General features: G+C 39.2%; 1 protein-coding gene across 4 annotated transcripts in view; it reads left to right on the top strand.

Moving 5' to 3' along the window:
- MACROD2 (mono-ADP ribosylhydrolase 2) overlaps positions 1–22,238 on the top strand; it is a 1,871,078-nt gene extending 1,848,840 nt beyond the window's left edge. For all 4 annotated transcript variants that reach the window (XM_046678763.1, XM_046678762.1, XM_046678761.1 and 1 more), the window contains 3 exons: positions 15,592–15,669; positions 18,525–18,593; positions 22,082–22,238. In XM_046678763.1, coding sequence (XP_046534719.1) covers positions 15,592–15,669; positions 18,525–18,586 — 140 coding nt within the window. In that variant the 3' untranslated portion in view covers positions 18,587–18,593; positions 22,082–22,238. The remainder of the gene's footprint in view (positions 1–15,591; positions 15,670–18,524; positions 18,594–22,081) is intronic.
- The last annotated feature ends 597 nt before the right edge of the window (positions 22,239–22,835 follow it).

Raw genomic sequence — 22,835 nt, 5'->3', positions numbered from 1 at the left:
TTTAGTAAAGCATTATGTCCTGAGATCAATAAATCAAAACTGGATTCCTCCTCCTCAAGAGTGAATTGTTATCTTCTGAAGAAGTTATGTGACAGGATCTCTAGTTTGGTAAAATAAGTGAACAAAAAAAGGATTGAGATTCCTTTGCCTGAAAGGAAAATTCTGGATGTTATTTTTTCTATTCTGGGAGAGTTTCCTGAATTGTCTCCTAGAACAAGAGATTAAATGTCAAGAGAGAAAGCAGGTGCAAGACCCATTATTTAGTGCCGCTGGAGTCCATTCTCTCACTGGAGTCACTGTTTCCACACAGAGAAGGAAGGCAGCTTGACTACTACAGAAGGAGTATCTATGACAGTCTGAGAGAAGAGGCAAAAAGGCAGCCAAGCAGAGAGCTAGGGATCCCTCAGTTGTAAAAATTCTGAAACGAGCAAGAGACTCGTGACTATGGGAGAGACCACGGTGCCTGGAGATATCAGCAGTTAAGACAAAAGCAAAATTTAGCAGTCAGAAGTCGATCACAACTGGACTTGTGAAGCAACAGTCCAGTTAAGATGCTCAGCATCCAGGAGTTCAGGAAGAGTAGTGAGCAACCCAGTGATGTCAGCTCCTAGAGGGGCTGGTACTCTAGGAAGGCCATTCTAGAGGGGCATGAATCCAGGAAGACACCAGAGGCCTGGAGGGTGACATCAGCACAGACCCAGCTGCTGTTAATTGACCACCCCCTTTGCTCCTGGGCCCCCCAGATCCTCTGATGCCCAAGGAGCCCAGGAAGCCTTGTGCTGCCTCATTTTTAGAATCTTTTTCCTAGATTCCAAATCAAGCCATAATACACTTCTAACCCCAGTGGTAGGAGTTCCAGAGTAACATTAACCTGGTTTTCCAGATTAATGAGGCTACAGAGTGAGCCCATCTTCAAAAGGAAAATCAAACCACCAAGACTTGACCCTGAAATATCTGGCAGGGGAATGTGGTCCCTGCTATGGGACCCTACAGATCCTGTGGAAGGGAGCACCTTTGGCATGCCACCATTTCTACTGAGCTTGCTGCTGCTGACCACAGGGAAGTCCTTGGTATTCGACAGGGACTTACTCTCTTGTGAATAAGTTTTTGCTCCTTTCCCTCCCCCAGGCCATCTTAGCGATATGGAAGACATTTACGTACATTGCTTTCAAATGGATTAGAGTTGAAAGAACATGGCCTAGACACTCTTTTAGATATGTGTGTGTGTGTGTGTGTGTGTGTGCATGTGTGCATGCACTCTGGTAGTGATAAACTCTCAGAAGGCATAAAAATGGTTAAATCCAAAGAACTTCACAGATTAAGATTCAGGTTGCTGTGATAGGGCTTTAGGAAGAAAAGCTAAATGGAAAGTGGGCTTTAGTTTAATACCAGGTATGTTTGAAAACTTCTCCTAGAAGACAACATTCTATCATTTTTCTTTGAAAATGAAGGAATGGTGTTGAGGCGTCAAGAAGAGAAATGGAACTAGCTAAGCAGAACTGACTGAACTTACTTCCAGTGCAAAGCCCTCTGATAACCGTCCTCTGGTGCTTTTATAGATCTGCCAGTTATTTCTTGGCTGCAGCTTTCTTCCTAGGTATAGATTTCTAGTACATTGATCATGGACAAAGGTGATGCATTAGATTTTATTAAATGTTCAGAATAAATTGTGCTATTTAGGAAAATAACATCCAAAGAAGGCAAAATGTAGTGGAAATAATGAAGGAATCTGTAATTAAGAATATAGGATCAAATTATTCTTTGACTAAATAGCCATATACATAACCATGCAAGATTTCAACCCAAGCAGGCAGAGATGCTTTCTTTTGGGAACCTTAAGTGTATGATAAAGTTTCTGAGAATCCAGCATTGGTTATTTTCAGCAGGAAGTTCCTTCCTTAGGAAAGATTCCACATAGAGAACCATGGAAAAGCCTGAAGCTGCCCCACTGTGGCTTCTTACATAGTTAAAACCCTATTAAAGTGAAAGAATCAAGAGACTCCTCTGGAAAAAATACTTATCTCTGCGTTCACTAGGACCCTGCTGCGTGCAGATTTATCTGGTTGCTGTAGAGAAACAAAAGCCACATAAGGGTGTGTGATGGTGGGTGGGGAGTTTGAGAGACACCCAATTTGTATTGTTCCTGCTGGAAAGACCCTGATCTGAGACCAGCACTGACAGCCACTGGCTGAAAAGGACCTCCTGGTAGTCTTCATTCCCGCCAGGCCCTGGAAGGGATGGGGAATGCATAATGAGACTGAATAAGAATTAGATACCCTAATTGGGGCCTGGAAAAGGGAAAGAAAAAGCCAGATGTGTAGCATGTGATCAGAATCCAGCTCAGTTAAGCCAAACGTGACAACGCCTGGGAAGGCTTCGGTGGTTGTGATCACGTACAGAGGAGCTGGAGCCACCTTGTAGATTTCCATGGGAGCACAACCAGCGAGGGGAGTTGGAGGAAGGGTAAAAGGGCCAAGTCCAAGGTAGTCTGGTTGAAGACATCAAAAACCGAGTCCTCCAGATGTTTTACACTCGGGGGATAGTATACCTATCTAAATGCTTGGCATGGGTGCAAAACATTTGAAACTGACTCAGTCATCCAGCTCCAGTTTAAATGTAATCTCCTTGTCCTCAAAGATTTTTCTTGACCCCCTTCAGAAAAGGCGAATCCCTCTCCTTGTGCGTCCACAGTTCTTGATTCTCTCCACAGCTCTCGTCACTTGGCTTGTGGTTGGTTAACTCTCTCTTTCTCTCTCTCTCTCTCCTTCTCTCTCTCTCTCTCTCTCAGCTAGCCTGCGAACTCCATGAAGGCATCAATATGCCTCATTCATTTTGTATCCCAGCACATGGTAGGCGCGAAAATATCTGGTGGACATTTTTATTTTGTTTTTCTTCCTAAATAGTAAGTTTCTCTGTAGTTATTCTGACAATAACTCTTGATGAATTTCCAAACCATTCTCAAAGTGACTGTGTAGAGGCATATCATCTGGTTAAAGAGAAAAGAAGAATTTATTATATATATCAGGATCTCATGCCCGCCTCCAGCTACCACCACTGTCTTTCATCTCCTACTAAAGACAGCTTCTGATTTTAATTATGGTGGATTATTCCCAATTAAAACATGAAGAGGTGTGTTGCCATGGAAAGTGTGTTTTGTGGAAACATGCGAATTTTCCACCAATATGATCCTATCAGCTTAATCATTCATTATTTGACTTTGGAGAGGAAGCCGAGGGCATGTGTCTACAGGTGACAAAGAGAAGTATAGTAGTCAAGAAGCAGCTTTAGGATTGGGGTTATTTGGGCGAAAATAGATTAGATGAGGGATGGATGGTTTACAGTTGGAGCTTTGTCCCAAAGAAGTATGAGCTAAATGTAAATCAAGTGTATCAGTCTGCTCAGGCTACCGTAAGAAAAGACCATAGCCTGGGTGCCTTAAACAAGAGAATTTTATTTTCTCACAGTTTTGGAGGCTGGGAAGTCCATGATCAAGGTCCTGGCTGATTTGGTTTCTGGTGGGGGCTCTCTTCCTGGCCTGCAGGTGGCCTCCATTTCACTATGTCCTCACATGGCAGAAGAAGAGAGAGATCGAGTTCTCTCTTTATAAGGCCACAGCCCTATCAGATCAGGGCCTCCCTGTGATGACCTCATCTAACCTTCACTACCTCCGTAAAGGCCCTATCTCCAAATATAGTCACGTTGCATGTTGGGACGTCAACATATGAATTTGGGGGGGTCACAAACATTCAGTCCATAACATCAAGTCTGATCAGAAGTATCATTTGATAAATATTCCTTAAACCAGACGCGGACAAAGACCAGGTGTGTCAGATACCTGTAGTGAATACCCACTCACACAAATCAAAGGAGTCTGTGCACCTGGTCTTGGGTTTAAGAGGGTAGTGTGAGGTCAGATTTCAAGTCTTACTCTCCCCCAGACATAACAATATGAAAACAGATAAGTTAACAAAGCCAAAAAACAACAACAGAAAAACAGTAATCACACAAAAGAATGGGCCGATAGCCAGCAAAAGGAAAGATACATTTCCAGAAATGTGGGAGGCATGAGCCTGATGTCTCCCCAACCCACCCCCTAATTCCACCAGGCACAGAAATAATCCTGAATAGAATCGTGTTAGCAACCACTGACTTGCCCAACTGGGAGAGGAGCAGCCCAGGGAAATTTCCACAAGTGCATGAAGTCATCCAAGAACACCATTTATTCTTCCTTTCCCCAAAGAAATAGGAAAACCTGCTGTAATTCTCCATTTCACTATTTCCTGCTGGGAGGAAAATGGGAGAGAAAGGCAGACCAACGACAAATGACTAGAACTAATTATCTCTAGCAAAAATCCCCAGCAATTTCACCAAATACAAAACAAAGAAGAAAATAAGTAAGGCACAATCTTTGGAGTGAGCAGGAAGCAGGGAGGGGGCACCCGAGAGCCCCAGATCAAGCCTCCTTGAAGAAGGAGCCCCCTTCCTTCTCTGAGGAATCTGTGTAGAGTTTGCACAGGCTTAATCACCTTCTGGGTTGGGAGGCTGAGAGAGGAAACAGTGAAACAAAACAGAGAAGTTCCGAGGCTGACTCTCTCACTCCTAGAAAGTTCTAAGTCTCATGTTGAATTGAAAAAACCATCCAAACCCCAAAGATAGCCCCCACCATGACAGGCAACAGTGCAGACAAAGTGGGGCGAACCTGGGCTGGGCACAGGACACACTGGCTGAGAAATCCAGCACAACTAATATGGCAAATGCTCTGGCCTCCCCAAAGAAAAGCCCCAAAAGAAAACCCTTCTTCTAGGTGGCTCCTGGAGGACCAACAGGGCACAGATACTGTGAGAAAGGAGTAGCTTGTTACTGTGTATGTGTCACACGCCTCACCTGCAAGCACACAGATACCATAACTAAGGGAGAGAGAGAGAAGGAAAGGAGAAAGCTGGGATGCATGCAAGCCAGCAAAAGACAGATGAGGAATCTAATATGGAAGAAAACACAACCCAAGAAAGATTACAGTCTCCTACAATTACTATAGAAGAACTTCTAAAGAACATTAAAGGGCTTGAAGATAAGGTGATAAAATGGCAGAATGATCTGAAAAGTAACAACTAAGGAGATAAATTTTTGTATCATTACTGAAATAAATCAATTAAGAACAGCAAAGACCAAATTACTGACAAAGAAAAAAAGCTGGAGATTATCACAGTGAAAAAGAACACGGAGACTCAAAAAATTAGAGAAAAAAATAATATATATGGAAGAGAGAAGAAATAAACTGTTCTATGTGGGAACAATTGGTATCACTGAAATTTAGAAGTCAACAGTAGAAGAGAAAATTCCCTAAAATGAAGGGAAAACCGAACTGATGATCTAATGCACAAACCATGTTCCAAAAAGTCAAAACAGAAATCTCACCCCAAGAAGACATCTTTGAAAAGTTAATTAATTTGAATAAAGAATTTTACAGCCATCTTGGCATACACGTGTCACTTTAAAAAATTTCTAAAACTTTTAGAAGAAAGCATAGTCAAATTTCTTTGCTATATCTTAAAATCAAAAGACAGATGACAATCCAGGAGAAAATATTTGACAGATACAGGGTTAATTTTCTTAACTTAGGAAGATTATAGAAAAGTCAGTAAGGAAAAAATTGAACAATCAAATAGGAAAACTGGTAAAATACAAAAACAAATGACAAAAGAGAGGAAGAAAGCAAACAAGGAAGGAAGAGTGGGTGCTTAACCTCACTCATAATATAATGCAAATCAAAACAATGAGGACATAGGACATTCTCCTCGGAAAGTTTGAGGATACTCAGTGCTGGTGAGACTGTGGGGAAATCAAGCACTCTCATAGCCCGCTAATTGTGGCACAGATTGATCTGACCTTTCTAGAAGGCAATTTTGCAACATTTATGAAAATTAGAAGTGCACATACACTTCATCTGGAAATCCACTAAGAATTCATCCCAGAGAAATATTTATAAAATTTGACAAGATATAAGTATAAGAATATTCACCACAGCCGTTTGTAAAAGCAACAATATAGAAACACACCAGAAGTCCACCAATATGGGGCTGGTAAAAGAAAATTATGCCTATATCCATGTAATGCGACATTAATTAATACATCATACAATGGAAAACTCATTGATACATATTAAATTTGCATTAAAATGAATGACTATATTAAAATGCAATACTAATCAATGCATATATATAATGTTATTAATCTGTTAAAATAACAAGCTATGTATATATCTTGTAAATGCATACACCCATGTGGAATATGAAAAGCCTATACTTCAGAGAATATAAAGTATCATACAAATTTTATGTAAATGAAAAGAAAGATGAGAGAGATTGTGAGGGAAAGCAAGAGTGAGAGACAAAAGAACAGAGAGAGCGAGAGAGGTTGGGTTGCGTGCATTATTTTTTCCGAGAAGGTAATGGGAGAAATGTAAATGGAGAGAGTAGTTCAGCGTCATTTTTCATTAGCATTTTTCTGAACAGTTTGAAAGTCATAATCATGTATGTGTTCTTTGGTTTTGGTTTTTAATGTCACTAGACTTATGTAAGGGTTAGGTTTATTGAATTTTTTCTATCTTGATTTATTTCTATTTAGAAATAAATTGCATGTTATTTTTTTAGTTAGTATATATCTCATTAAATTGTAGTTTCAATTAATTAAATCTTCATAAAACATGAAGATCTCCTTAATAACAGATCTTAAATTCAGGAAACAAAGAAAGAAGGAGGGAGAGAGAGAGGAAGAGAGGGGGCAGGAAGGAAGGAGGAGAAGAAGGGAAGGAAGAAGGAAGGAAGGAAGGAGGGAGGGAGGGGAGTGAGGGAAGGAGGGAGAGAAAGAGAAAAGAAGGAAAAGAAAGGGAAGGGAGGGGGAGGACAGGAGAGCAAGAATCTAGACCCCCCACATGCCAAGAGGTAAAAATGAAAATGTCTTTGAAATGCAGGACAGTGGGTTAAAAGCACCTGACTTATTTTAAATGATGTGGTTACAGAATTTAAGCATTAGCTTCTGACAAAGAAATAATCCATTCTTGACACTGCTTAATTACAACATCCCATTTCCAACCAAACTCTTAAAGAAGGGTATAAAAATAGACACGTTAATAAAATTTATATCTAAAATTTGACTTTTTATGGAAGACTCTGGACCAACTTACCTTTAGCAAATTGAAAAGAATGAGTCTTGTTTCAAAGCCAGAAAAAGAGAAATGTGTGGCATTTTATTTTTGATACTTATTTGTTCTTCATCTAGAATGCAAAATAGCTAATTATGGACAAGAAGAAGTAATAAAAGAAAAATGCATTACTTAATAGCAGTAGTGCTTTCGCCTCTGAGATTTAATCCAGCTAAGCCAGACCTCCACTCCATTCAGTTATTTTCACTAAGCTTCATACATAGCAGGGACTCAACATATAGGCTGGCTGCATTCATGAATGAATGATACCAAGTAGGAGAGCAATGTGATAAATTCTTGAATGATACAGAGGTGATTCAGCTAAGTTTGAGTGCTTACGGGTCGGTGATGAAGAGGTATCCAGAAGTAGATATTAAACCTGTTGTTTCTCTCAACTAATAAATATTAATCAAGCATTTGTTATAGTCAGTCATTACCTCTTTTGATCCTCAAATGTTATGAGGGAGCTCTCATTACCTCAATCTATAAGGGACAAAATTGAGACTCTGGATGTGAACAGGACTTGCCCAGGATCACACCAATAGAGATGCCAGAGCTTGGAATTGAAACCGGCTCTGCCGACTCTAGAGAGTCACGCTCCATCCCCTTTCACTAATGGTGACCCTCCTCCTGGGAAAGGTGGCCAGAAATTGGCAGTCCTGAGGTTCAGAATCTATCACAGGCAACAGGAAAGGAAGTTACAAAAAACAAAACAAAGGCATATTCAAGGGAAAGAAGGAATTTATAGAGGCTGGGCTTGCGGGTTGTTGTGTGGCATTTGTTGTCGGGAGGTAGGTAGTAAATCTCTGTTAGAAGCTGCCTGGTGTATTTGGTCTTCCTTCCCTTTGAGCAGATGTTTACCACACACCCTTACATGTTATGCAGAACACCTGAATATGAAACCTCCATGCTATTCAAGCAGCTGTGTGAATAGATAAGCCCATGTCATTACCAAAGGCTGGAAATTTCTTTTCTGAGGTTAAATGTATTTATTGTATTTGCTGTTGGAACCACATCACTGAGAAGAGTGACTTCTATGATAATTTAAACAGTGTTGGTGACTTGATTGTAAAGAATAGTTTGTGGGAAAGTACCATCACCACACAGTGTACCGCAAAGACTCAACTTCTCTTCAAGTCCTATATTTCCATTGACACTCTGTTCTTCCTCAATAAGTTGGTATTTGATCTCTTTTCACTTAGTCGCACTTGGATTTTACACCTAAAAAGTGATTTTGGCAGTTGAGGGTAAAGTAAGGTCTAATGGAGCTCATCTCCCCTCTCAGTAGCTTAAAAAGAATGTAAACTAATGCCTATGCGTGTGGAATAAGAGCCACCTTCCATCTGAGTTTGGAAGCTAAATGTATGTGACAAATGCCCTAAACTCTAAGACTGGTTTTCTTCCATTTTAGTACCATAACGATGTCAGCAGAATTTAGGCAGTTAAGGGACTTTTCATCTGTATACATTAATTTAGGATTTCTTAAGGTTTAATACATGCACCATTTGTAGCTCCGTAGACTGATGTAGAAATTGATATATTTATTATCATGTATTTAAAACTTAGGCACAAATCAAGCTCATGATTTTACAGCTACAATTGCTATGAGACAAAATTAAGAAGCCATGTTAGGACTGAGTCAATTAAAAATATATTATTAATTGTTAGCTATCACCACAATAATGTTGCATAACAAGCCATCTTCAATCACGAGGGCTTAGAACAATAATTATCTATTCTTCGGTTCATGGATATGAGGATCAACCACATTGAGTCTGGGTTAGGAAGGGCGCCAGGCTGTGAGTTGAGTACGAGTCTTATTCTCCTTGGATCAGCCACTCCCTAAAGCATGTGCTTCTTGGGGTAAAAGGCACAAGAGGGCAAGCCCCAACTGTACAAATGCATTTCAAGGCTCTGTTTGACTCGCTTCTACTAATATCCCATTGGCCAAAGCAAATTCTATGGCCAAGCCCAATGTCAAGAGACAGTGAAGTCCACTCCCATGGGAGTAGAAGATAGAGAGTGAACATTTCTGAATAATTACCTAATCCATTACATTAATAGTAAAGTTGGAACATAGATATGGCCAAGTTGTCAAGACGGTTCAAGAGTGTTTGCTCTGGGTCAGCACCACTTTAACTGAATCCAGACAGGCCCTGCTCTCTATAGCTGTCATGACACCTGTGCAACTACATACTCTGAGAAATAATTATTCATAATTCTATTTGTTGCCTGGAGTTTATTGTCGACACAAATCTCAAAAGAAAAACTTGGAGGATCCTCCAACATCTCTCCATGTTTATGTATTTAAAAATCTGGTTAACTACATTCTATATGGATCTCAGTATCTTTTCCTTGTGATGAGACCTGCTTCATTTCTTACTTTCTTTGTAATACAACTGACCTGAAAAAGTTTACCGTAATCAAGGCTGAGAGGAGCACAGTTGCAGGTGGTAATTGAAAATGAAAACGGTACTGAATTTCCCAGACTCTTCCTATTTCCGTATCTTTTATCTCCTACTAAGAGCCCTGAAGTTTACCTCTTGTTTGTGCTCCAAGCAGCAGCAATCAAAATGGGGGAGGGTCAGGCAAACTGGAATAAATAAGCTGTAGAGGCAATTTTTGTTTTGATCAGGTTCTGTTGTCTATGTGAAATGGACTCGTTTCTCTGGGGCACTCAGTCGCATTGCCCAGCAGGAGAGAAGCCATTAGGATAATACCAGTTCCACATGCATGTCACAGTTACAAACGTCTGTTCTTCCTTTTTCCCTCTTTCCAAATATGCAACACACATGCACCTGAATGCACATATGCACATTCACATAAGCATGCCACGGCATACACACAGTCATGTATTCGTGCCACATTCACACATACATGCATGCATCATGCACACTCATGATATTAAATAAATGAATAATGTCTACCAAACATAATTTTAGAGTCTTCGAAAGCAGATCTAACAAACTATGCCTCCCTCTGCTCTAGGAGCATAGCAGTATATAGAGCTACAACTTTGATTTCTGTTTGTATCTCTCTGTCATGGATCTCAAACCTGCTGCTGCATCTCATGCTAATCTGTGCCAATATGGTGGCACAACCCGAGATTTCTCATATGAATTTATCATGCTGTAAAACAGTGAGGTTGAAAAGACAAAACATAAGGCAAGCAACTTAAATGTTTACTATTTTCCAATATGCCTTTTGGGTTTTGCTCTCTTCAACTTCTTCCTTCCTCTCTCACCCAGTTCTTGAAAGAGTTTTCTATGCTCCTTCATTTTCACTGAACATTGTTTAATTGACTAGCATCCCTCCTGTTAGATAAAAAGTGCCCCATGATGCCACAGGGGCTTCTCCATTGTAATATCACTGGGGCTATTACGGTTGATAGCAATGACTTTGAAAGAGATTTCATGGTAGAATCAGCCACAGGTACCTCCAGATCCCATTGCAAACACCAACCCTGAGGAGAAGTCAAGGAAGTAATGTTTAAATAGTGTTACACTAATTTCCTTTCCACAATAATCATTTTTTATAAAAAATAATAATAATGTTATGTTTTAGTGAGTTCGGATGGTGTCCTGGAGAGTTAGACAAGGACTTAGAACATTTTATTTTCATTTTGATAGTGAAAAAGCCAAAGCTTTTAAATAATATGAGATTTGGCAAAAGTCATTAAAAAAATTAAGTGACTAACAGGATATCCTCTTTTGTGACATGTTTGTTTGTGTCTTGCCCATTTTCTCTTGGATTCCTTGTCTTTTCTATGTTATTTTGTATATTGATTTCTTTACATATTCAGTACAGGAGTCATTTGTAAGTTATATATATTACAAATACTTTCTTCCACTCTGGCTTATTTTGCCCTCTCTTAATGGTGTGCTTTGATAAACTAATGATGCTAATTTTAATGTTTTCCTGATTACCAGTCTTTTCCAGAATAGTTAGTGTTTTGTTTTTCCTGTGTAAGAAATTTTTGCCCAATGATGTGAAGGTATTTTTCCACGTTGTCTTCCCCATTTAGTTTTATAATCTATCTGGAATTTATTTTTGAGTATGGTGAAAACTGTTCTTTCAGTGTAGGTCTACTGACAACAAATTCCATTTTTTTCTCTGAAAATGGTTTAATTTCAAATTTGAAAGAAGTTTTGTTAGGTAGGGAATTTTATGTTGGAGATATTATCTTTGGTATGTTGAAGATGCCATTGCATTGTCTCTGGCTTCCATTATTCTTGTTGAGAAGACATCTCTATAAATCCTATTGTTGCTATTTTGAAGTTAATGGGTCTTAGTTCACTCAATAATCTTATATTTTTCTAACCTTGGTTTTCAGCAATTTTACAATAATTGCCCTGAGTGAAGTTTGCTTGGAGATCATAACACTCTTGAAACAATGGTTTGCTATCTTCCATTAATTGTGGGAAATTATCAGCCATTATCTCTTAAAATATTGCTTTTGTCCCGTGACACATAGGATAGACCCTATCTGATATTTGTGCTCTTTTCTGTGTTTTCCATCTGTACTTTATTCTTTATATTTTCTTATGACCTAGGTTTCAGTTTGCTAATCCCTTTTTTGGCTTTGTCTAATTGATGCCAAATCCACCTAATTGAATTCTTTAATTATTGTGTATTTTTCAGTTCTAGAATTTACATCTGGCTTTTTTAATAGTGTCCAGTTATTTGATAAACTGTATTTTAAAGTTGTGTCTACAATACAGTCATGCACCCTATAATGACATTTTGGTCAACAATGGACCACATATATGATGGTGGTCCCATGATATTAGGACCATATAGCCTAGGGATATAGTAGGCTGTACCTTAGATTTGTGTAAATACTGTAGAGGAGGCTCAAATTTTTCTCTTCCCTTCTAGGTTCTTCTGCCTGGTCTAAGAATTAAATTGACATGAGACAGATTAACCATTCTCAGCTAAAGACAAAAGAAGATGTTGGGGGTGGGGAGAGTCAGGGACTTCCAAAAGGAAGAAGGCAATTCACAAGTAGATGAAAAGGAGAAAAAGTCTGGAAAACAAATATTTGGCCACACAGAAACAGAAGAACATAGAGCAGAGACCAACAAATAGGATTTTCTAGATTCCTCCCAGTCTACCACCTAGTTCATGTTATGCTAAGGTGATAGCGCACTTCCTGAGACAAGTTTTTCATATCTGAATTCTTTTAGGCAGTGAAAGGCCAAGTGACAAGAAAAACTTTCTGAGTCTTTTGTTTCTTAAAAATAATCATCCTAAAATAATCTTCAGGTTAAAGAGATGCATTTTGGGGTGGCAAATTTTGTTCCACTTCAGTACATTCTATGATGTTCCTACAATGACAAAATAGCTTAATAATGCATTTCTCAGAACAGATCTCCATTGTTAAGTGATGCACGACTGTATCTGGATCTCTGATGTGTCTATTTATTTTGGCCTATTCTCTTGCTTTTGAGTGACTTGTTCTTGTTCTTCTGAAATGCCAGGTAATTTTTGATTGAATGCTGGACACTGTGATTGAAAAATTGTAGAGATAACTTGAGGATCTGGGTGGTTTTATCTTCTTCCAGACAGGATTTATTTTTGCTTCAGACAGGCAGGTATATAGAATAGAACACTGTAATCTAATCAAGAATTGGTGTAATTAAAAATTGAACTTCAGTTTTACTTTTTTGTTTTTTGTTTTCAAAGTAGGTCAGAGACCTTTATTCCGGTCCTCATCATTCATTAAGCAACCTACACAAAACATTTTCTTTATCTCTGCCCCAAGCAGCAGTAGCTGCATCCAGGCCTGAAATAGAAGACACAAGTAGTGGAAGAGCTTGTGGAGAAAACTTATCAAGTGAGATCTCTGCATATCCTGGCTTAGGTGAAGGTAGAATAGGAAAAGTGTATAAGCATAATATTCCAAGGACTATTTGAAGGACTCTGTTCTTCAAAGCTGAGGCCTGCAGAAGAGGTGCTAGCTGAAGGATGCAGGTGAAGGCTCACAAAACTGCCCAGCTCAGCAATATGAAGAAACCAAGCAGATGGGCTTCACTTTTTCTAAGAGCTGGTCTGTTTTAAGTTCATCCTTACCCTCAGAGTATAACACTGCAGGGAGCCCCACAGAAAACTCAAGGTACTTATTAGGGTACCTCTTCTTGTGTGGTCCCTGACATCCAAGTTTTGCCCCTCCTTCCTGCCCCTGCCCCCTCCAAACCTCATAAAACATTTGGAGGTTCTGTTCAATTTCTTGGCATGTGTGGAATGTCAGACTCACCATTTTGTACCTCCTCAAGTTTCTGCTGCATTGATGGCTCTCTGCTGCTTTAAAATAATTTCTTAAATAATTTGTTCAGTGTTTCTAGCTGTTCTTGGTAGGAGGGTTAGTCTACAACATGATAGTCCACCTTAGGCAGAAATCCCTTTCTCAGTGTGACTTTAATTTGCATTTCTTTCATTATTAGCAAAGTGAATCATCTTTTCTCATGACTACAAGCCATTTTTCTTTCTTTTTTAATGAACTATCTGTCAAATTTCTTGCTTAATTTTCTATCAGGTTGTTGACCTTCCTCATCCCTATTTTTAGAAGTACTTTATATCTTAAAGATATTATTAACCTTTTGTCTATGGTAAAAGGTGTAAACGTTTTTCCTCAATTTGTAATCTTTCTTTTTTTAAATATTTCTTATATATTTTCCATCCAAAAGTTTATTATGTTTATAAAATCAAATATTTCCATTTTTCCCTTATTTCTTCTGTGTTTTCAGGGATAATTAGCAAAGATTTCCTGCTCCCAGGCTTAGGAAATTACATCAATGTTTTCTTCTTTAATTATGTCTCTAAGGAATGTGTTGACAAACTATTGAAGAATGGTCCACTTTCTAGAATTGGCAGAGTGAAAAAGGATATGATATGGTGTTATGTCCAGTTGGAAGTTTCAAGTTTTGTTTTCCCTTTCCCAACCTCATCCTCAGAAACTGACGAAAAGAACTCATGGACACAGTTACTGTTTCCTTGAAGGGCTTAGGAACCCATGAGTCATTTTTTCTTCTTGTGTTATCCTTTTCCTGACTTCTCTCATCTACTCTCATACCATCAATGTTACTTCTATATTGACATCTCCCAAATACCTACATGTCTAATTCACAGTTCTCTCCCTCAGCAATAGGTGCAAAAGTTTGCTTGGCATCTCCACTTCGATGACCCTGCACTTGAGACTTCCAATCTAAAATGGCTTTCTTCACCTTCCCCCATTCTACTTGTTTAATATTTCGCCAAGAACTGACCTCCCTACCGTTCATCCACCCAGGCTCAGAGAGTAGTCACCTTTGAGTCATACTTCTTGATTCTCAGCTTTAGTCAATCATTACCAAGAGTGCAAGTTCTATCTTTGAAGGTATCTTCCTTTGAAGAGATTATAAACTGGACCTTTCCCATTCTTGCTTCATCCTCACCAACAGGCACATCAAATTTAACATACTCTGGGCTCAATAAGTACTTATAATGAAATGAATTTAATCTTCTGTTTAAAAAATGTGAAAAAAATAAAAATTTTGAAATTATGGATTTTCCAGTACTTTATCTATATTCATATTTTCAAATGCCTGGTTCTTCAAGTTGTGAAAACATAATAGATATTTAACTAAGATGTAAGAGATTATTGTTCTTTTGACTCTCTGGAAAATTTATCACGATAAAAAAAAACAGATGTTAACTAGACATTGTGATGATCGTTTTTCAATATATACAAATATTGAATCATTAAGAAAAAAGAAGAATGGCCCCCTTACTGCTACATTTAAACATGTTATACAGCTCAGTCACAGCAATGGATGACATGCCTTCTGAAGCAGTGCAAATGGAGAACAATCACAATGGAAATTAATTACAGACTGGATTCTCAGCAATCCAAAATGGCAGCATCTGAGAAGGTCTCCTAGGAAAGCAACTAAGCCATTCATTTGTGTTTAAACAAACAAAAAACCCTCACTGCCAGAAGAATGAGTCTTTCAGCTTTCGGGCATGCCTAACCAAAATGTTTTCTTTTTTTTTGCTCTTCGAAGGTTAAGCTACACAAACTCATACACACACAAATTTCCCTAAATTTAAATTGTAGGTTGTTCTGATTAAACCAAGTTTTCCTGCTTTCATGCTACCAGATTTCTAATTTGAGAAATTGTGGATGTCTGTATGTGATTATCTCATAAATTAAAGAGGATTTAGAAGATGACAGCACTAAAGTATTCAAGCAACTCAACCCACTATTTCCTCTTTTAACCTTTTCTGCAAAAGAAGTTGAATCCCAAGAGTATTTTTAAATTTAAGAGGGCAGTGGAAGGTGACAGAACAATTGGCAGTCAGGCTGTTCTAACTCTCTATTAATCAAAGACTATCTTCTTTCACTCTTCCAGCTCAAGGCGAGGACACACCTAGAGTTCCTGTGAAATGTGAAGGCTCCTGTGATGCAGAAAACTCTACAAATCCTGACGGTAACGTTCTGAGCTATTTACGCTTGTGCAAACTACACATCTGGCACATTCTCTATGTGTAATCTAGGATTAAGGGAGCTATCTATTCTATGAATCAACATATTCAATTAGAGCAAGGTAAAGTTAAAAAGCCATTTACTGCTAAGAACTAATAAAACTGGCAGCCTTTTTAAAAAACTGACGCTAGCTATTTTAAAACAGCACGTGCCACAGTTTAAACATGCCTTGCAATACTGAGGCCACAGCACATAATTCCAAGGCTAAACTGGACAGAAGTGTAGTTGGTGAACTTTACAGAAATACCTCTTACTTCTGCCAAAAGGACTTCCCTAACTGTGAGCCCTGCCCCACTCAGCATTCAGGGGGACCGTGGCTTCAGTGGTTCTTGGACCTTCATCACTTCACCGCCCCTCAAAGCCATATCAGATGGCTTTGCCCAAAACATAGTGAGTCTGTAAAAGCACCTTAGAAACAAAATTGACAAAAACCTTTCTCTGTTCACATCTCATTTTGAAGGCAACTAAAGATTCTGAGCCTCTTTGCCCCTGCACAACAATGCTGGGAACCCTTTGAAATATCATTACCTGCATTAGAAAAACACCTATTTAAGCACACATGATTTAATAAATATTTAATTCCCCTGGCTCATAGAGTTTAGGAAAACCAGAATTGGTCAGTCATCAACTACGTATATATATTTGCTAATTGGGTTATTTTAGCCAAAAAAAAAAAGGAAAAAAAAAAGAAAATTACTTGGAGTTGATAATGACCTTGGGAAAAATTCAGCCACTGGTAGAAGTTCCTTGGTGGTTTTAAACAGTTTCATATACCAGGTATCCCCCCATGCTATAGGTTTGCCATCATCTGAATTACCTCCCTTAATTATGAGCCTTTCTGCACAAACTGACTGTTTTTGCTCATGGGTATGCATTATCTAGGAGAATAATGTTTTTAAGTCCCAGATTCGTTGATTAAAAGCCACCACATTAGTCAAGGTCAGTTGAAGAAGACCAGACCCAGCCTATTTGTGACGCTATAGACATGGTTCTTAACTAGTTCTTTACAAAGCATGTTGTGAGGAATATCAGGCCCACACAATGCTCATTGAATAAACAGGAAATAGATGTGAGAAATACTAAGTTTTAGTCCTCACTTGGATGTTTACCATTCACATTTCAGGCTCTCAGATGTCTTTGCTGTAAAGAAACTTATTAACATGGTTTAACATTGCTTTCCCCAAACTCATTTGATCATAGAATGCTTTTTATATTAACACTTGTTAATAGGCTTTGGAACTAGTGACCCTTGGGTGGGAGGAAGAAACAGAAAACGAATGCTCTCCTATACTTTATTCTGCACACTCCCACACTGAGATGGGCGGATGTAGAATAATGGAAAGCGCATGCATTATCCTCTTTATATAGGTAAAGTTGCTGCAGCTGGCCAGTTTACACCTGGGGTTTAGAATGAGCTCACACATCATTAGAAACTCAGGATAGTTTGCAGATGGAACAAAGAGACTTGCTTTTAAAACCTTCCTCCTTGAGAGAGAGTTGGGTGGGATGCCATACAATGTAATTCCCTCTTTTAAGCCTCTATGGAGTGTGAAAACCAGCATCTCCAACCATTTTACTTTAATCGAGCTTTCATGTTCAAGAAAAAGGGGTTTGGGTTGTTGATTTTGTGCAAATAAATGAAGACTACCCAAATGAGAATAGAGGTTACTTATTCTTAATAGAGTTTACTATCGCAAGGGTGTCAACCATTATCACTTGTCTTTGGCCAACTTAAGGGCAGAGAGGGAAGTGGGAAATCTTTATAGTTAACAAAAGAGAAGTCTTCAAGCATCCTCTGATTGGAGGTTGTTGGCATGGGGAAGCTGGACATGGGCTAACTTAGGTGACTGGGAGATCTAAGTGGGACATCTTAGGTGATTGGCTTACGAACATATTTGGCTTTCCTTGCTTGGTCCTATGTTAGAAGTATGGGGCAAAATATAGGGAAACTGGTGGCCACTGATCAAGTCTTGACCATTCTGGGCTGATTGCTGTACAGGCTGTGGTTTCGTTGCTCAGGCTGGTTGCTTCAGAGGTTTTGAGTTAGAGCTCTCTTGTTATAAATGGTCTGGCCGTTGTCCTTTTATATATTAAGTCTCTCATTTTATAGCATGAGCTTTGATGCTTTAAAAATATCAATCTAATTAAACCTACTGACCCTTGAAAATTTCCGGAGTAACTGCTATGCCTGCTCCGGGCTACTTCTGGACAATGGCAGTAATTATGCATTTGTATTTTTATGCAAATACTCACATAGAACAACACACACAGTAAAGTAAAAGCACATTCTTTATCCTCACTGTTTGATCTCGTTAGTTGTTTTGTTTTTCTATTTCGTGGTGTCCACTGCCACTGCCTCCATTGGCAAGTTTACAGGGTCTGTTTGGAATTTTAGAATTGAAACCATGGCAAACCAAACAGGCCTATTGACATTGCCATTTTAGAGGGAACCGCTTACCTCCCCGTCTGTTTTCCTTTGTTTTCTCTTTATTTTCTTAGGCATCCAATAAGACTTTAAATTTACCTAAGGATAGTAGTAAGTACACCCAAAATGTCAACCCAAAAATCTGGTATGAAATAATACCTCAGCTTCCACAGTTCAGTAAAGAGGTAGTTCCACCCTCCCTGCGCCCCACCAGAAAAATCTACAAGAATGGTCCCCAAATCTTAAATGAAGGAAAATGCACTGAAAAGAGTTAGGAAATCAGAAAAGTATTAACTCATAAGCTATTTTAATGTGTTTGAGAAATTTGGGTTTAATAAATATTTAACCTTTTTTGTTTTCCTTTCTGGTTACAGTTGAAATGAATAGTCAAGTTGACAGTGTAAATGACCCAACAGAGAGTCAGCAAGAAGATTAAGTAGTGGGTAAGTTGCCCCTGTGGTGGGATTTTCAATTGATTAAACCGGCCATAGAAACTGTTTGTAAGTGGCTTTTAATTTCTCTCAGTTCTACCAAGTCCCTCAGCATGGCTAAGGCTAAACTTTAAAAATTGTTATACCAAATAACACAGTGTAAAGAGCAAGGATTACCCCTAGAAGCTTGCCATCTTTAAGGGAAAAAGATAAGCCACAACATATCTAAATCATGCAGTTCCCTGGTTTTCTGAGCTTTGACAACAAGAAAAAAATGTTTCCTTCCATCTCACCCCCTGGCCTCCTGGAGTGATCAAATTATTTCAGCAACCCCCAGCTGATTCTGAAGCATTGCTTTTCCAGAAGTTACCTGCTGAGTTGTTTAGTATGTCTGTTTTTAAGCATAACACTAAATCTTTGCCCTGGAGAATGTAGAAAGGCTCTTGCGTGTGATAAGGCAGAAACAAGCCTGCCTTGTGTCTTATCCTCTCACACCACTACCTGTGGACCTCTGTGTCTGCACAAAGGTTTGCTGGGTTGAACAAGCCTCAGGGAGCTCAACAGGAAAATAAAAGCCTGGAGCAAACCATATTTAGGAGTTTTTCCAGGCCAATGCTCTAACTCTCTCAGCAAAGACTGAAGTATGTCTAGAATGATGAGTAATCTGTAACCCTTTTCCATATCTTGAGGGCTGGTGAGAAGAATTAGAGGAAAGAAGTCAGGCTCGCTATTCCAATTCCTAGCTTAAAATACTTAGCTATGAAAAAAAAAACCCATAGAATAAATGAACTGTGGGACATCCAGTATAAGACACAGACATATTGACCCCGTTGCCCCCAGCTCCTCCCTGCACCCCCTGCATTTTCTCGGTAGGTCTCTGCACTCTCCCAGGAGCCATGTGGCACCAGCCCCTTGAGCTTCTACATCGTGGCTGAATAGTTGAGAATGTGGGAAAGTAGCAAGCATCTGCCCTTCCCATCATGGTCTTGAACATCACTTAAAACTAAATATATAGCATTTGTATAATACCTGTATGGCATAGGACTGTTAAAAAATATAAACTCATGCAAACATGGTCTTATAAACATTTCTTCTTTCTTTTTTTTTGACCTTGTTCGTGTATTTTAAATATTCTGCTAAGCTGCAGGAATGATCTGGTAGAGAAGATTCCATTAAAAAGTAATGAAATGAGACTAAACCTGAACAATTTAAATTCATGTTCCTCAGTGTTGTCTTACTCTTTGCCCTTTTGTGGCCAACCAACTATAGCCTTCTTGTGTATATTTTTTTCTTACAGACACTATTATTTTCCTGTGTGATCAGTATCCAGATAAAGTACCAGGATAAATCTGTTTTCCTTGGCTAATGTGAAAATACTTTCCTTGACCATAAAGATGAATCTATACCTTTACCCGAATGAATAAGTCGTCCAAACTTAAAGTTCAAACTTAATTTAAGGAAACTCAATTCCAGGAAGGGGCAGTGGCTTGCACAGCATCACCTGGCTGGTAATGGAAACCTCTCAGCCCAAAATTCTTTGATGACACTACACTGCTTCCCAGACAATAGTGAGTTTCTGAACACAGTCGTCACAGTCATCACAGAGAACAGTATGACCTGAGGAGCTTTGCGGATTCCCACAGAAAGATTTACACAGCTGGGTTTGTAGAGGTTATCGGGTAGTTCAACAGGAAGAAGGAGCCTTTCATCTGTGCCTCATGCCTTCAAGGAAATTAAAGAAATACAGTGAAATGGAATTAGAATTAGAATTATAGAGTTCAAAGACATAATATAAGGATGTTTAGTGTTGTGTCATTTAATTTATAATCGTAAAAAATTAGGAATATCTGGGGCCAGCCCCATGGCCTAGTGGTTAATTTCAGCACACTCCACTTCAGTAGTCCAGGGTTCGGTTCCCCAGTGTGTACCTACACCACTCACCAGTAGCCAAGCTGTGGTGGTGACCCACATACAAAATAGAGGAAGATTGACGCAGATGTTAGCTCAGGGTTAATCTTCCTCAACCAAAAAAAAAAATCAGGAATATCATAAATGACAATAGGAGAATGGTTCAATGAATCAACAGAATGTTCTGCAAATGGAAAAATAACTTTTCAACAAGTATTTGAAGGCATGTATAGATGTTTATGGAATCTGAACCTTTAGTTCTAGAGAAACATGGCAGGCTGAGTGTGGCTTCCAGGTTGGGCTTTAAGAGCCCTTGTAACTTCCATTTTTGCACTCCCGGAATGCTTTTTCTTGGAATCCAGCCACCTTGTAAAAAGCTCAGGCTCTACTATAAAATGAGGAAGGCCATATGGAGAAATCCTGGAAAGCGAGAGGCCATTTTGATGTTCTAGCCCTAGTGCATACCACCTGGAGCAGATGAACTGGCCAGCTGAGGCCAGGCCAGATTATAGAATTGTGAGAAATAATAAATCATTGATGTTTTTAGCCACTAAGTTTTGGGGTTGTTTGTTATAAAGCAACAGATAACTGAAACAGTGGGGTAATGCAGAACCCCTCCCAATATAAATGCTTAGAAATGAGAGACAAACTATAACAAAAGTATTTTAAAATACATAGCTCAACTGACACGAAAGTAGAAGGGCCAGAAGTGAAGAGGAATTTGAGAGCCAAAGCAATCACCTAGTGAGCTGAAGATGGCTGCAGATGGGTTGTTGATGCAGAGATAGGCCCTTTGGTTAGGGACTTGGGTTCTAATGGCCACCTGGGACCTTGAGCCACCCAAGGTAAGGAAACAGAACTGAAACCTCTACAGAAAAAATCTGCAACTCCCAGCTCAAGAAATTAACAGGATACTCGTCTCTGCCCAGGGTGCTGCTTAGGGAAAGAAAAAGGTTCCCAGGATAAGTAGAAAGTACACCATGAGTTTTAAACACAAATTTATGCCATTCAAAGTCATACCGTAATATACAAATTGACATTAATTTAATAGTTGATTGTAGACCAATATTATCCCTGCTGCGGGTGGCAAATCGAAATGTGAAACTATCACTTGGAATTCCTACAGAAGAAAAAAGTTCCTGAAGATGAGTCAATCTTGATGAGCCAAAAGACCATCAAAGACTTTTGCAAATCAGCATTATGTATATTGTTATTGTTACTGTTATTATTTCTATGTTGAGCTCTGGAAACTAGAGTGTATGAATGGGTCCCAAAAGGGAGGACATATCAATTCAAGGTTAGATTTTTCAAGGAATACTTTGAAGAGTTGAGTTAATCGGCCCCATCAGCCGAAGCAAGTTGTCATTGTGGCATACGTTTATTGACAGTGATTTACATGCTTTTCAAAGATACTCTGTGCCAGCAATTACAGCTCAGGTATCCAAAACTCTTTGATAGTCAAATAAAATATTCCTAGCCTGTTTGAGAGGTGAGAAACATTTAAATGTCTGCATTAAAGAGCTATTCCTTGCTAAACCTACGAAGGCGCCTTATCTTTAATCTAACAAATGGTTTCTCCTTGTCTTTGGCAGGGGCACAAGATGAAGCAAAGGAACGAAGACATGGAAGTCGATGACAGTGCTCAGCACAGCTGGCCTCTCCTGGCCCTGGGGAGTGTGGGAAGACAGCAGCACCGGCTGTGGAGGCGGGTGGGGGTGGGGGGAGGCGATCTCACGGAAGGACAGGGAATCCTTTGCTGTAATTTTTCCAGCTGCATTTCGTTCTGTTTACCTGCAGAAAAAGAAAAAGAAAAAAAAAAGAAGTTTCCTTTAATTTGGTGGGGGGACCCACGTTAACACATCTTTTCAGGCACTATTCCTGTAATTTCTGTCTTTTCTCTCAGACCTTTGCCCCAGGGTCACAGTGGCACGGCTGATCCCTCACGTGTGTACCCTGGCTCCTGTCTGCTTTCTGGGTTATTTCACAAAGCTGGTCATACAGTGGTTTCTTCAAAGAAAGAGAAGGAAGATGATTGTTTGATAAGCTGCAGGCTAGATTTCAGGAATCACCAGGCCCAATATCAGTCTAATCCACAAACAAAGGAGGCAGGATAGAAAATGGGCAAAAACCTCAAAAATCACTTGGAAAAAGGTCAGGATGGTGAATTGAAAATAATATTTTATTCAGGGATTCCCAAGATACAGTTCCTTTCCCTGTGGTTAATAAGGAATATGGAAGCAGGATTTAATCCAGAGCAGAGCGCAGAAGCGTAACTAGGAACAAGGGCCTGACAGATGTCGGGTCTCTTCCTCCATTGCCAAGACAGCAGGTGCCTTCTCTGACAGA

This window comes from Equus quagga, chromosome 12 (genome assembly GCF_021613505.1).
Source record: "Equus quagga isolate Etosha38 chromosome 12, UCLA_HA_Equagga_1.0, whole genome shotgun sequence".
NCBI lineage: Eukaryota > Metazoa > Chordata > Mammalia > Perissodactyla > Equidae > Equus > Equus quagga.
The sequence above is the reverse complement of the archived record's forward strand: the minus strand, read 5'-3'. Positions and strand labels throughout refer to the sequence as shown.